This window comes from Taudactylus pleione, unplaced genomic scaffold (genome assembly GCF_031769625.1).
Source record: "Taudactylus pleione unplaced genomic scaffold, aTauple2 ptg000093l, whole genome shotgun sequence".
Classification (NCBI taxonomy): domain Eukaryota; kingdom Metazoa; phylum Chordata; class Amphibia; order Anura; family Myobatrachidae; genus Taudactylus; species Taudactylus pleione.
The window spans coordinates 37,547,103-37,563,385 of NW_028284495.1; the positions used below are offsets into that span (position 1 = coordinate 37,547,103).

The 16,283-nt window shown below is 42.7% G+C and overlaps 1 protein-coding gene and 1 long non-coding RNA gene across 3 annotated transcripts in view; one reads left to right on the plus strand and one right to left on the minus strand.

Moving 5' to 3' along the window:
• ANKRD12 (ankyrin repeat domain 12) overlaps nt 1-16,283 on the plus strand; it is a 167,987-nt gene that overhangs the window by 77,323 nt on the left and 74,381 nt on the right. For both annotated transcript variants that reach the window (XM_088469689.1, XM_088469690.1), the window contains exon 3: nt 13,104-13,251. In XM_088469689.1, the coding sequence (XP_088325815.1) occupies nt 13,104-13,251 (148 nt within the window). The remainder of the gene's footprint in view (nt 1-13,103; nt 13,252-16,283) is intronic.
• The window catches only part of LOC148526954 (uncharacterized), a 227,078-nt gene that overhangs the window by 38,258 nt on the left and 172,537 nt on the right, over nt 1-16,283 (minus strand). The gene's annotated exons all lie outside the window — the stretch shown is intronic.

The following is a 16,283-nucleotide window of genomic DNA, read 5'->3' on the forward strand; positions in this document are numbered from 1 at the left end:
TACAATACTATATTCAATTCAAATATTTTATAGAAGTTTAAAACTAAATTGTGTACATAAAATCTTGTTTCACATAATGTATATTGATCATATTTAAAACTTTTACGTATCCTTGAATGTGTAGCTTGATATTAGCCTGCAGAATTCCATTGTAATCAACAGTTTTTCACCCAATGCGTTTTGTTGATGGCGACTTCCTCAGCGGTGTTATTAGCCAATTAGGTCCTTATTGATCAGTTCCTCAAGTCAGACGACTCTAAAGAACTTCTTACACACTTCTAGGACAGCTGTATTAGTGATAATTAGCTATATCATCCTCATAATGGATACTTCCAAGTGTGTGTGTGTGTGTGTGTGTGTTTGGTTTGTGTATATATAATATAGTGTAAAAAGCTCTTTCCTCTCTGTACAGCTCTGGAGTTCAGCTGTCTCACCTGGACTAATATATTATTATTAGTGGGAACGAACCGGCACTACAGTTTATAAAATAACGTCCCCTGGGTGCCCTCCCCAAAATCTTTAGTACAAATTGGCAAAGGTGGGCGGCACTCCAGGTCTTGTAGTAAGGGCAAAAGGAACTGCTACCAGACGCAGATATATTTACTTTTTCTATTAATTTAAACAGTGCAGTGATCCCTTCTTTGTATGTTATCTGATAATTAAGTTCTAGCAAAGCTTCCTCCACTTGCTGCAGGCTAATCATTCTTTTAGGTCACATTAGAGAGTGTCGGGAGTGCGAGTGGTGGTCTGTCCACCTCTCATTGTTTTCTTCCATATACACTGAAGTGCCAAAAGTCATGGGATAGCAGTTTGCAAAGGTAATGACAGGTGGTGTCACCGTACTGAGACGTCTTGGAAATGCCCAGACCTGCATCAGTTGTAATCTGACATGTCGTTAGTCAGTTTGAACACCAGCTAGGCTACTCATGGGAAGGTGTCGTGAATTATTGGAGTTCGAATAGGGCATGATAGTGTAGTGGGTGCCCGACAAACAGGACATTCCATTTCCGAAGTTGTGTGGACATTGTGTGGAAGGTGTCACGTGTGTACCAAGAATACATCATGGAAGGCATTACCATCCACCGTGGACAGTGCAGTGGCTGACCACGGGTGCTTAATGATGTGCTTGGACAGAATTGTCTGTGGTAACAGAAAAGCAACATTTAACTTTTATTTTAAAAAACATGAAAGATTAACAACAAAGAGGATATACACTGAAGTGCTAAAAGTCATGGGATAGATGCATAGTATTGTGTAGGACCTTCCTCTATCCCAGTACAGTGTAGCAATTTGACGTTGTTTCTTCTCCACAAGTGGACGGAAGACCTCTGGAGAGATATTGACCCATGCCATCTGAATAGCTTCCCACAGCTATGACCTTTCTCCACAAGCAGAAGTCTTCAGCATCTTGTAACCAGCACAGTATCGGTATTATACAGCCAATTACATACAAATAATTGATTAGCAAACAAAGTAATATAATTTATAATCTTCTTTCCCTACTAATATGATCCAAGTGACCAGGGATCAGTTTTGTGCCCATATTCAAATACCCTTCTGAAGAAACGGTTACACGTTTATAACGAAGAAACCATCTTCAACATCAGGTGGATGGGCATACATCTCATGGGGGAGCGTATTGCCCTCCTACTGCTGCTACTTCGGGACAGAGTACTGGGGATCGAGATCTGCAGGGTGAGGAGGTTGAGCTTGAAAAGCCAGCATTTGGGCTTATTGGGGGCAGATGTATGAAGCTCTGGGAAGTGATAAAGTGCAGAGTGATAAACAACTAGCCACTCAGCAACCAACTGTCATTTTTCAAACACAGCCTGTAACATGACAGTTGGGAGCTGAGTGGCTGGTTGTTTATCACTCTGCACTTTATCACTTTCCAGAGCTTGATACATCTGCCCCATTGATCCTTATATTGTATACCTGGATAAATGTACATGTTAATTCTCAAAGTGGATTCCTGCATTCTAAACGGATTTCTAAAGTCATAGTGGACTTTATATTTGTTCTTCTTGAGGCTATTTTGCCCTATTTTATACTAATTTAAATATTAAGTGGTTTTATTATATTTAAGGTGTAAAACATATCCTAATAATCATGCTATATTAAATGAATTTGTAGCTTTTTATTATAGCGCTTCCTTGTGTGTATTTTTTATCTTACAAAGACACAGATAATGCATATGTTTGAAAAATATATATCTTATTTCCTGGTATAGGAAATAAAGTGTTTGCTGTTTTATTAGTTCCAATGAGAATACAGGGATTAGTCATGTGAATATCTTATTTAATAGACTGGTAACACACTGTGACCAAGATAAATTGAATATTAGATGGAATAAGGACAGTGTGAGTAGTCTTTTGCAACATTTGTGCAGTATTTTGAAACAGTTGCCAAAGTGTAATTGGAACACAGACATGGATAGTAAGAGAATAGATGTGAACAAATATAGATATATTCTGACAAAATCACTGCAACACAGAAACCTAAATCTCTGTTTATTGAACACACAATCCTCGACACAGATTTTATATATAAGATTAAAAATAGTTCACCATGTTTCTGGTATCATTTATTTTAAATATAACTAATAAAAGTAATATTTTATGAATGTATGTATTGACGTGATTTATGCACCATACGACCTATCTTTTGTTCTTACATTTGCTGTATAGCTTCCCACAGCTCCCTCATATTTGTAGGTGCAGGATCTTGGATGCGTTTACACTACATCCCATAAATGATTCAATGGGTTCATATCGGGAGAACGTGGAAGCCACACCATTCGTTGGAACTCTCCAGGATGCTCCAGTAATCAATTCTGGACAACTTGGGACAAATGATATGGTGCATTATTTGCTGAAATATTCCATTGTTGTGGGGGTGAATGAAGTCAATGAAGGGCTGTCATCAAGCAATGCAACATAGCGGTTACTAGTCAATGACATGTTCAGGCAGACCAGCTGACTTAAACCATGCTATGTGAACACACCTTTATGGAACCACCACCAGCCTGCACGTTGCCTTGATGACATCTGGGGTCCATGGTCTAAAGGTCTGCACCACACCCGAACCCTACCATCAGCCCGAAACAACTGGAACCATGACTTATCGGGCATCGTCACATGTTGCCAGTAATCCAGGGTCCAATTAGCTACGTTACAAGCCCAGATTAGGCGCTGTGTCCGCTGTCGTAGTGTTAACAGGGGCACTCTGGTTGGTCTTGTATACCCATATCCCATGACCGCTAATGAATGTTGCACTGTTCTGCTTGATAGCGGTCATGGGATATACCCATATCCCATGACCGCTAATGAATGTTGCACTGTTCTGCTTGATATGTGTCTTGTACCTCCTCTTTGAATGTGGATGTGATTTGAGACAGTGTTGCTTCTCTTACCGCGGACAATACTGGTCAGACGCCATTGATCATGATCATTAAGCACCCGTCGTCGGCCACTGTGCTGTCCACGGTGGGTGGTAATGCCTTTCATGAGGTATTCCCAGTATACATGTGACAACGTAGATCAAGGAATGTTGAATGTCCGCACAACTTCGGAAATGGAATGCCCCATTTGTCTGGCACCCACTATCATGCCCCATTCGAAAAGCCTTGAGCAGCCTAGGTGGTGATCAAACTGACTCAAAAGATGTCCGATTACAGTTGATACAGGTCTGGGAATGTCTAAGAAGTCACAGTACAGTGATGCCACCTACCATTACCTCTTACATACTGCTATCCCATGACTTTTGGCACTTCAGTGTATATTCATGGGATTATATTTTACACTACATTCACCTTGTTAAGTTAATAGATGTTAAGCACTGTAAATCTTACTTAACCTGGGTACACACTGACAGATATATTGGCCGATCAATTGATCGGCCAAACCGCCCATACACACACAGGGGCAGCTGAGGGGAGGGGGGCGCGACACAGAGGCACAAGCAGATGATGGCCGTTCAGTGTGCATGAACGACCATCATCTGCAGATATATCTGTCAGGTGTGTACCCACCATTACTCTTTTTTTTCATTTAGTTAATATAATTTACGAACAGAAATAAGAATATAAACAAAGTACAAAACAATTATCTAAAGTGTTTTGGATTTTGTTTTTATGTTGTATCATCTGGTCTGCTTTATTAAATGTGTAATAATTACTTCAGTCTGCATGGATAAGTACTGCTTCATTAATAGATTATCCGTTTAAATACCAATTGCATCTGAGCGCATTTTCATTAACACAGCACTTATGAAAGAGAGGAGTTTCTTCTTCAGGGTCCATAGGCTCCACAGGGAGACCTTGGGGTGTAGCTGCTGGGCACCATGCAGTTAAAGCTTCCAGCTCCCAGGATGCATTGGGTCCACTCCCCCTATACAGCGCCCCCAAGCCAGAGGCACCTCAGTTTCGTTGGTGCCCTGCCGGAGTCTGGTCACCATTTCGCAGGGGGGCTGTTTAAGCAGCCCCTAAAGCTTATTTTCTTTATTTAAATTTTACAAGAATATAGCTTGCAGCAGTATGCCAGTACTGTTCTGGGTATCTCGGTGGGCGTTCCGGGGGTCAGCGCTAGCAAAGACTCCTGGAGATGACCCAGACTGCACCCGGACATCGGGACAGGTAAGGCGGGTTGCCGCTCGTAGTGACCCGTGTGTATGGCATTCGATACCCCCGGTCTCAGGGGGAAAGACCAGAGGTGGCTGAGTGTGGACGCAGGCCCCGGCCATCGCGCTCCACTCGACCACCAGGGACAATTTGGTGCCGGGAACCTGAGTCCCAGGGGTTAATAATCGGCCAGGAGGGACGGCTTCCCTGTTTAAGCGGCTCCTCAGCTCAGCGCGCCTTTCCACTGCGGTCTGGCTTTCCTGAACTGATCTCCTCCTCCGGACACACCCCCTTTGAGGACAGTGGCGGCCATTTTCTCATGGTGCAGTCACAGTTCTCCCAGGACAACGCGTTGGTCCGATCCCCAGGGTCAGCGTATGTAGTACTATTTCCTACCAGGCACTGAGTCTACATAGTTGAGTATAGTGCCGCTTTGCAGCGTCTTTCCTGCATTGTATGTGACTTGTGCTAGCGCTGGCTGTCTGTTTCTCTTTTTTTCTGTCTGTCAGCTTATGGCTATACCAGAGGTTCCCAAATGCGATCCTCAAGACTCCCCAACAGTTCAGGTTTTAGAGATATCCATGGTTAAGCACAGGTGCTTAAATCAAATTGACTTAGAACTAATTAAATCACCTGTGCTCAACCATGGATATCTCTAAAACCTGAACTGTTGGGGAGCCTTGAGGGCCGTGATTGGGAACCTCTGGGCTATACCCTTTCTATAATTCTCCCCTAGTACAGGTGTTAGGGTGGTTCATGCTTGACTATATATAAACAATATTTGTGAGGTCTGTCACATACTGTTGTGTACTGCAGTGTGCCATATTTAGGCAACCGGTTCCTGCAGCTTATTGAAGCATAAGACAGGACCAGTATATTGCTCCCTGTTAGTACTTTTACATACTCGTGGTTGCTTTGTACTCCGTACCATATTGTGCGTCATTTTCCCTACAGACATGTCTGACAAGGGTAATGAACACATTCCTGTACTAATGACGCAATCTTGCAGATTATGTAGTGCAGTTTTCAGTGAGGAGGATGTGCTTCGAGATGGGTTATGTGTGACGTGTTATAACCAGTCAGGTACTTCGAATCCCCCGCCATCAGTACATGAGCCCCTGTGGGTGGCCTTTTATCAGATGCTGGCCTCCATTGTGGACTGCCTCCTATGGGAGTAACACAGCAGCCCGTCCATCCCACACAGGGACTACCACTGATTGTGCAGACCCCTTCTGTACCACAGCAGGTGGTCATTCCCACAGTGGGATTAACACAGGGTGGACCTCCACCATGGGTGGATGTTTTCTCTACCTCAGTACAAAGTCTGGCAGTGACCTTAACTGTTCTTCAGACCATGTTGCAAAGTGAGAAGCCCTTTAGGCCAACTAAGCGTCCTGTGTTTTCATCTCAATCCACACAGCTATCGGAGTCTGAGATGTCTTCTGAAGATGGAGAGGTGGCTGATGCCTCTAACCTGACTCCCCTCAGCAAAAGGCGGAGTCTAAGTCAAGGATTAATATATCTGCTTGGTGCGTGCGGTTAGATCCGTACTGGTTTTAGAGGATGACGAGCCAGCCCCTAAATCCAAGCACCCCCTATTTATACAGTTGAAGGTGTCTTCGGCAGTGTTCCCTTTGTCAGATTAGCTGGTGGATCACATGGCTGATGCCTGGCAATCGCTTGGGAAGAGGTATCAATCTCAAAAACGTTTGGCCTCCGGTTACCTATTTCCGAAGACTCATTGTAAGAAGCGGGAATCTCCCCTGCAGTGATTCACACGTTGCACGATTAATTAAAAGTGCAATGTTACCTATGCCCTCCATTTCTTCCTTTAAAGGGTCCTACAGATAGGAAGGTGGAAACTTGCCTAAAGTCTACAGTATATATATTCTTTCTCAGGAGCTGTTGCCCGCCCGTCCATGGCTATCTCCTGGGTAGCTAAGTCTATAGAGAGTTGGGCCAATGCACTTCAGGACTCTTTGGAAGTTCCAGAGGATCATGTGTCACTGGTTGGCCATATTAGAGATGCGGCTGCATATATCGGTGAGGCCACTCTGGATGCTAGTCTTCTGACATCTAGTGTCTCGGCCGTGTCTGCTCGCCGTTCCCTGTGGCTATGCTATTGGAGTGTGGATGCAGATTCTAAGAGAGGCCTGGAGTCCTTACCCTATAATGGGGAAATATTGTTTGGGTCAGACCTGAACAAGGTTGTTGACACGTTGGCCAAATCCAAATCTGCATTTCTGCCCTCGGCATCTGCTCCTGCAAAGTCTCAAAGCTCCTCCTTTAGGTCCTTTCGTCCCCAAGGAAAATCCAAAGGGCAGTCCTTTCCTAACCTTACGATCCATCATACTGGCTATGGAACCTGGGGATTACATGGCATCACTGGACATTCAGAATGCATACCTACATGTTCCCGTAACGCCATCTCACCAGCGTTGTCTGTGGTTTGCTATACTGCTATGACCCTTCCAGTTTTGGGCTCTGCCCTTTGGCCTGTCCACGGCCCCAAGGTTATTTACAAATTTATAGTTGTCATGGTAGCCCATCTGTGGAGTCAGGGTACCGGCTCCTACCATATCTGGACAACCTTCTCCTTGTTGACGAGTTCTCCAGAAGTGCTTCACCACCACCTGCAACTGACAATTGTTTGTCTACAGGCGCACAGGTGATCAATTGGAAGAAGTCCTCCCTAATTCCCTCACAGAGGATGGTTCATTTTGGAGCCCTCCTGGCTTCTCACCAGCAGAGAATCTTTCTAATTCCGGAAAAGATCTCAGCACTGCAGCTGCAAGTACGCAGATGTCTCCACAGTCACCGGGTGTCAGTCCACTCGACGATGCAGGTTCTGGGATCCATGGTGTCCACATTCGATATAGTGGAATATGCGCAGTTCCATTCCAGGCCCCTGCAGGGTCTGATTCTCTCCAAGCGGAACGGATTACCCCACCGGATCAGGACTCAGACAATGGTACTCTCTCCGAAGGTGCACCTGTTTCTCTGTCTTGGTGGCTATTGATGTCTCATCTCACCAGGGATCGCCCCTTTTAGATCCCGGACTGGATACTCCTTATAACGGATGCCAGTCTCCGAGGATGGGACACAGTGACCGGTCCACACTCCTTTCAGGGCCGGTGGACGACTGCCCATCAACATATAGGAACTTCGGGCTGTGTACAAGGCCCTCATGATGGCAAAGCACATTCTTCATGGAAAGCCTGTGCAGGTTCAGTCCGAGAACACCACCACATTGGCTTACATCAACCATCAAGGAGGCACTCTTAAGTCGGGCAGCAATGACAGAAATGTCATGCATTCTGACATGGGCAGAATCTCATCTCCCAGTCATTTCGGCAGTGTACATTCCGGGTGTTCTCATTTGGGAAGCGGACTTCCTCAGCCATCACGACATGCATCCAGAGTAATGGTCCCTTCACCAAGAGGTATTTCAGCTCCTAGTGGACAAATGGGGTCTCCCAGAGGTGGACCTCATGACCTCCCTATACAATCACAAGTTACCAGTGTACGGGTCCAGAACAAGAGATGCCGAATAGATGCTATGTCGGTGAAATGGTCCTTCCGTTTTTTGTACCTGTTTCCTCCAGTCTCCCTGCTACCTTGGGTTCTTCAGAAGTTCAAGCAAGACGGAGGCACATTCCTGCTGGTGCCTCCAGCTTGGCCCAGACATCATTGGTACTCAACTTCTGAGTCTCTCCATCGACACTCAGGTCCTGTTGCTTCAACGTCCAGACCTATTGTCTCAGGGTCCTTGCCTTTACCCGGTCCTAGATTGTCTGTCTTTGACAGCGTGGCTCTTGAGACATCCCTCTTAAGATCCAAAGGATTTTCTAGCTCAGTCATCAAAACGATGCTTGGAGCGCGGTAGCCTGTCTCCACTAGGATCTACTACAGAATGTGGCATACATATTTCCAGTGGTGTTGTACCTTTATATTGGGCCTAATGCCCTCTATGTAGCCCGGGCCTTGTGCCCGCCTATATACACACAGGCCTATTGCCTGCTTTACCCCACAGGCCTAGGGCCGGACAACCCTGATGGTCTAGGGAGGGGTTAATAGTAGGCCTCACAGAGGGCCTACCTGCTACGGTGGGCTTGCAGGGGGAGTTTAGTTAGCTCTTTCACTTTCTACCTCTGCAGTCCTCTCCGGTATTCATCTGCATTCTTCTGCCGCTGGCCCGTCCTGGCCAGCAGCGCCGCCTCTTCTTTTCTTCTTTCAGCCGGCGTCACCTGTCTTCTCATTTGTTCACGGCGTCTTCTGGCCTCTTCTGCGGCCTCCAGAACGCTTCTCTCTTCTTCGAGAGGTTTTGTCTCCTCCCCCTCCACCGCCCGACTGCTCTTGTTCGCTCAACGCCATCTAATACAAGATGCTGCGAGTGGGCGGGGCTATGACGTGCAAAGCCGTGATTGGCTCGTCGCGTCTGCCTCCCAAACACCCGTCGTATCAAGGCTACCGGGTGACGGGCTAAAGTAAGCCAGCACTCGGAGCAAAGTCCTGTCCGCCGCCACTTTACCGCTTGCGCTGGTGGAAGGGACGAGGCAGTCCCTTCACCAGGTACCGGCCGCTTCTGCTTACCCGCCGCTGGGTGCAGAAACAGCATCCCAGTGCCGACCAGGGATGTGTCCCGCAGGGGACACATCTCATTTGCCTGCCCCTGCAGCTGTGCCGATGCTGGGATCAGCCACTTGATCCCAGCACGGCTTTGCAAAATCCAGTCACCAGGTCTGAAAACTTGGTCGCCCTGGCAACCGGGTTTTGTTGAGCCCTGTAATACAAGTGCTTCTGTCCAGACACAGAATAACATACAGTTAACAGTCTGTATCCACCAGTGTGGAAAGATTGTATCCAATATATGGTCAGAGTTACTTTGTTTCCAATAGAGGCATATTTGTAAAGGATAAATAGCACTTTGCAGAAAAAAGCTTAAGGTGCTCAGAAATGTGCTGGACTTCTTTGAAAAATAGCATTCACTCTCCAACCATTGCTGACATATGGAGACAAAACAGGCACTTGTTTGTCTGATTCCTACACAGTCTTGCAAGTCATAGACAGGATATTAATTTTCATAGATATTGTAACTGTAGATATTTATGTCCCGGCACAAATGGTGTATTTACACAGTCTGCCTGCTCTTTTTGTGGGACCTCTCACACAGAGAGCTGCTCTTGCTGTGTAAGGCTGATCGGCAGTAGTAAAGTCATTTAAAGGTTTATACCTCATCGCCGCGGCCGCTCCGAATTAGCAACTTACGTGTTTACAGCCATGGGAAATGTCAGAGTTGACCAGTCAGTACTTTCACCCAGACGTCTCTACGCGTTTCTCCGCCTTTAGCAATATCGGGGGCTTCCACAGGAGACAATGGCGCTTGTGTCCTGCACCAATTCTTTTACATGTAGCGGCCAGGTGCACGTAATTAGATCAGTGAATCCTTGTGTGATTTAAGATGTAGTATTCACCAACTGAATACTTTTTGTCCGTTTGTTTGGAAATCAAAGCTACCTGTGACCTGGACACAGGGTACCAGACCATAAGAATCCACAGAAAAGAAATTAAATAGCCATTATCTTGATATCATATTACCATATATACTCGAGTATAAGTCGTCCCGAATATAAGCCGAGGTACCTACTTTTACCACAAAAAACTGGAAAAACGTATTGACTCGAGTATAAGCCTAGGGTGGGGAATGGCAGCAGCTGGTAGTGCCCCCAGTAGTAATTCCCCCTGGTTGTGCCCCCAGTAGTAATCCCTCCTGGTAGTGCCACCAGTGGTAATAACCCCTTTTAGTGCCCCCTGTAGTAATCCCCCCCCTGGTAGTACCCCCAGTGGTAATCCCCCCTTTTAGTGCCCCCTGTAGTAATCCCCCCCCTTGTAGTTCCCCCAGTGGTAATAACCCCTTTTAGTGCCCCCTGTAGTAATTGCCCCCTGTAGTCCTTCCCCCCCCCCCCCCAGTAGAGAGAAAAGTAATAAGATTAAATAAATAAAAAAATCACTTACCTGAAACTCCCGCTCCTGGTCCCGCCGCTAACAGCTCCTCCGGCCGCTTTGTATGGGAGAGACGTCATTACTCATGACGTCTCTCCCATTACCCACTGCGGGAGCCGGAAGATGGCTCCCGCAGTGGGAGCAGCAGCAGCCGATGAGAGTCTGACAGACTCTCAGCGGCTGCTGATTACAGCAAACACACAGCTGCCGGCTCCGGCGGCTGTGTGTTTGTGCTGTGTAGCGCTGACCGAACTCCGTCCGGTCAGCGCTACACTTCACTCAAGTATAAGCCGAGGGGGTACTTTTTCAGCACAAAAAATGTGCTGAAAAAGTCGGCTTATACTCGAGTATATACGGTAATGAAAATTACTGAGTAATCCAAATTCAGATTAACTTCCTATATCTTAAATATTTATGCTACAATTGATATTGAATATATAAATCTCTCAGATCTAGAACCTGCTCATAGTTCACAAAGAGAAATATTTTGCCTAGTAAAATACATAAGATCATTGATTTACAACCATATACTCCACTTAGAACATACAATGGCTGATGCAGATTATACACAAATACACAAACTATTTTATTCATATCTATTAATTACTTAGATTGTTGTTTTTCATTATTTCATTTTTGGTATATATTTTTTGCTCTGATATTTAGAAACTTTCAGGCAAATATAGATCCATACAGAGATGTCATAAGGTAGAGAAATAAATATCCATATATTTTATGTTCTATAATCTGGTCTGCTTTATTAAATGTGTAATAATGACTTCAGTCTGTATAGGTAAGTACTGCTTCATTAATAGATTATCCATTTAAATAGCAATTGCATCTGAGCACATTTTCATTAACACAGCACTTACTACAAAATTGAATAATCTTAGGCTGGCACACCAGAAATCCTCAGCTATTCCTGGCGCTCAAATCAACACTGCTGAATATTGCTCACAATTTGAAAATAATTTTTTATATTGATTGGATAAATCTATCAGTATTGTCACAGAACACAGCGCTGCAAAACTAAATGTCAGTTGCTAATCTGACATAAAAATATAACCAATGGTGAAAAAGAGAAAAAAGATTTTGCGCTGCTGTGTAATTAATTGTGCTTGTTTGACTAAAAACCACCTTGGCCTCTCTGAATCGGAAATTAAAACATTTGTTAAACATACAATAACAGTAGACAATATGAAATAGCTCTTGGGTAAGAAATGTAGCTTTTGAGTAAGAATAAATTCACCGTGATACAATTGTTGCAACAACTCTTGTGGCCATCACAATGTATCTATAACATATGCGCGCGCATATATATATATATATATATGTATATATATATCTCATCTTGAAAAAGCTCCAAGAGGGGAGCGAAACGCGTCGAAGGGGTTAATTATACACTGTGAACAGTGTCTCACAACTCTCCCCATTTCCTGCTCAAATCTTTTTTCTCTTTAACACAGTACTTAGTCTACTTTGCAAAGTTGGCTGAGACATGCGTTACGAAGGTTTGATTGGAATTAGGGTCTTGGAAGAAGCTGGAGCCGCGATGAGCGTCATACTGTCGAATCACAGTTGTATTGGAAAGAGAAATTTCAGATACTGCAGCAATGACAAACTTAGTCTCACAAAATCTTAGTCACTCCCAGCTTTCCATACCGAAGCTTCCCTTGAAACATTATCCCAATACATTGTGGTGTTTTAATCAATTTGTGGTATATTCCAGCCACCTACAGATGTGTCCAGATACACCTATACCCAAATTGCAGCAAATAGCCCTGTTTATCCACAGATTTTGCTACGTAGCCATGCCAAAACACTAATCCTAAATACCTAGTACACTATTTGCCATCTAAAGCTACTGTAAATACACACCTGAAGGACGTGTACATATTCTGACAGCCCGATGCGATGTAGCGATATATCATGTCCGTGTACTCACTACACGATCCACCATGTGATGACTCTATATATCATTAGAGGGTTAATGTTACTGCACTGCATCATACGTCGCATCATCCCATCTGATGTGCAGAACATTAGATGGGAAGATGTACTCCATAATTGGGGTACACTCTATGCAATGATCGTTGCTATCCATCGCGGATCGCAAAACAGGTCAGTATATTGTATAATGTGTACCTAGCTCAAGATGCAAAATTGAGAAATAGCAGCACGGGAATTGTACCATATGGCACAAAGGTATATGTATATTAGGAGCCGTCTGTACGAACTACTCATTCTAATGGTGACTGCATTGCACAGTGTGGAATGAACATTTCCAGTATGCTGTTACAAATATAATCTGTTTTCACACGCAATGACCTGTATAGCTGCCTATATTCTAAATATGATCCTGGGTAAAGTGAGATAATGGAACACATCTTTGTGGAAACAACTATTTTTTATTTTTTTTATTTTATTGTTGTACTTTTTTTTTTTTTTTTAGTAATATTTGTTTATTCCCCATTGTTTTTAGAATAAGGAAAAGATCACATCGTACACTCGAACTCCTAAATTGGGTCGGAGTGAGGTTGGCAAAGAAATGAAAGAGAAGTCGGCAATGAAACGAAAACTTCCCTTCACGATCAGCCCACCAAGAGATGAGGAAAGAGACTCTGATACAGGTAATACGGACCACATGCTGATGTGACACCATCACATGATCAGTATTGCCTTTCAGTACTTTGTGATACCCATACAGCTGGCTAGCACCGAGGTAAATATTGTTTTGTGTGCGTGCACTGCTGTTCATCTATTTAGTTCCATATCTATATATCATTATCCACTCAGTTGTTGCGAACGTGTATATGTGTAAAATGGATAGATACTGTACACACAAGTGTATGCGTATGTATTTATTGCATGTTTTATTTTTGCTGTGGATCCAGATTTGGGGCACTCTTGCATGGGCTACTTTCAACAGCAAGTGAACATCATCCAGGAATGTTGGCAAATGTAATTAGGGAGAATGTGTACTAATTAGGGTACACATTCTGTAATTAGGGCAAATGTAATTAGGGAGAATGTGTACGTTTGTAAGCTTTACCTTTTTGTTTTTTTCTTCATGTGTCAAATTTTACATTTGGTCATCAATAAATGGTTATCTTGGATAAGTGGTGAAACTTCTTGGTCATGGTTATATTTATCTCGGTGTGGAAGTTTTTCTGTATAGTCGTATGGGCATTGTTGTCTTGGCTACGCAGCAATTGCTCCGGTATATAAATTACATTGAGCTGTTTGTACAGTATCCTATCATATAAGAAAGACTTATTCTGGCATTTCATCTTATCTGATTCATGCACAAGCTTTTATCCCCAGTTATTTAGCATGGAAAGGGGTTATTGCATTTTGCTAGGAGTAGGTCTAGGTTCTAGTACAGGGTTTCTGCATCTAGTAAGTTTGTTTATACATAATGTGCATTGTGTTAGTGTCTGTTGTGCTGCAAGAGCTGTGTTCCAAGTCTTTTGTCACCAGGCAAATAAAGCTTCCAGTTATTTATAAGAAAATCTGGTAACTTTAATTTTTGCTTCTGGACACATTGGACCTGATTCAGAGTTAAGAGCAAAATAGGAGCAATTTGCTCCTGGAACAAGCCATGTTGCAATGCTAGGGATGCAATTATGTTTATTTTTGTATGCAGGAAAATTAATCGGTTAAGAACATAGTGGACAGCATTGTTTTTAAACAAAAATGTACAGTTAAGCTAGGCGACACACCCTCGCAACTGTAATGCTGCATACACGGGACGATTTTCCTGAACGATAACTGTATCGTTCAACGATAAATCATTTATCTTCAGTTTTATGCAGTGAACTATCAACCAACGATGCGTGTTCCCGTATGAACGATAACGATATCTATGGTCAACCGTACATGCAGGCGAACTTGGACGATTTTGTCAAGATTTGCATGTAAAGACATGACTTCACTGAAATATCAATCATATGTCTACCCAAAATCGTTTGACCTGCACTACAGAAATTTTGAGGGAAATCCATCAGCGATATTTTTGGTTGTGCAGGTTGTACCGTGTGTATGCACCATAAAGCTCTCTGCACATTTTACATCTTCACACATTTAAGGTTTCCGCATAGTATACAGATATCGAAGATTTATGCTGCAGCCCCTCATTTTATGTGCAAAAAGCAGCCCTTTGTTTTTATGGGGGCTGCTACATTGTGAGATTTACCAAGCATTCTGGAGCTTGGTCCTGGTAGCTAATGTAAGTGGGTTAGAAGGTACAAAAATGGATTCCTATTTTTATTTGTTTAGTGAACTCTTGAGAAGGCAGTGGGTATCATCCCATGTCACACATCCATCCTTTCTTTCTATGCATACATACTAACCAAGTATACTTGCATAATATATCACACAGTCTAATTTACATGGTACTTTTACTCCCACACCAAACATTGCATCCTCATCTAGTGGAGTAAATGTCCTTTAAATAAGGGACCTATTTATGTATATTTCCTGTGCGGCCAAATATCAGATCACTAGGACCTGGAAAAACCCTTCCCCTCCAACTCAACAGGCGCTTCTCAATCGTGTTTGGTTTGTGTCCAAAATGGAGTATATCACTAGCCTTCAAAATAATAAGTTTCACAAAATTTGTACTACGAGAACCAGACAGGTTTAACAATGCGACCCTTCCTGGTCTATCTTAAACATTAAAGGTGCATACACACACACAACGATTTTTTGAACGATTATCGTTAAACTATATTGTTTAACGATAATCGTTTGAAAAAATCGTTCACTTTCTGAGTCAAACGAACAATTATTGTTCATGCGCGTTCACGTTTGTAGTTTGTAGTTCAGTCAGACTTGTCAACTCAACGATTTTCATTAAGTTAATACGCAAAAATCGTTTGTAGTTCATTAAAATCGTTCATTACATTTAAATGAATATAGTAAATGAACAACTTTAGTAAACGATTTTAGTTAATTTTTTCAAGGTAGAAAAAAGTTTACTAAAATCGTTCGTTAACTAAATCGTTGTGTGTGTATGCAACTTTATTTTCTATTCTGGTGTTAGTTTAATACAAATGTTTATATTTATTTATTGATTTTATTTTTTCTCTTCTGTTTCCCCTCTCCCTTCCCCTTTATTTCTATATTTAGTTATTTTTTTCTCTTTCCCTTTTCACGGTTCGCTTCCCTTCGTTTTCAACTTTTCTCCCCCCTTAATCCTCCTCGTCTTTAATTTTTGTCCATTAATATCTCTGACAAGTTTTTGTAGCTTTTTTATTAATTTTTTGAATGTTTATAGGACTTAAAGTTACAATTTGATACATTTTTCACGATAACTGGAGTTTTTTGGCTCCCACAACCAATATCCTGGTATTTTACAATAACCATAATCGTTATTATTTTAGGTTTTAAGTTTATTGTATCACATCCATCTTTATATGTTCAATAATTGGAAGGAAAGAAGGACAAAAAATATAGAACATAGGAATGTGGTTTGAAAACTGTAACATTCGATTGTCCTTTTTTTTCTGTTTTTTGATGATTCAGGATGTATCTGCCTTGTATTTTTGTTTCACATTTTGACAAATAAAAAGATCTTAAATAAGGGACCTATTTATTAAAAGGAGAAGATCTCTAAATCATGCAAAAACATAATTGTTAGCAGGATTTAGGTATTTTCCCT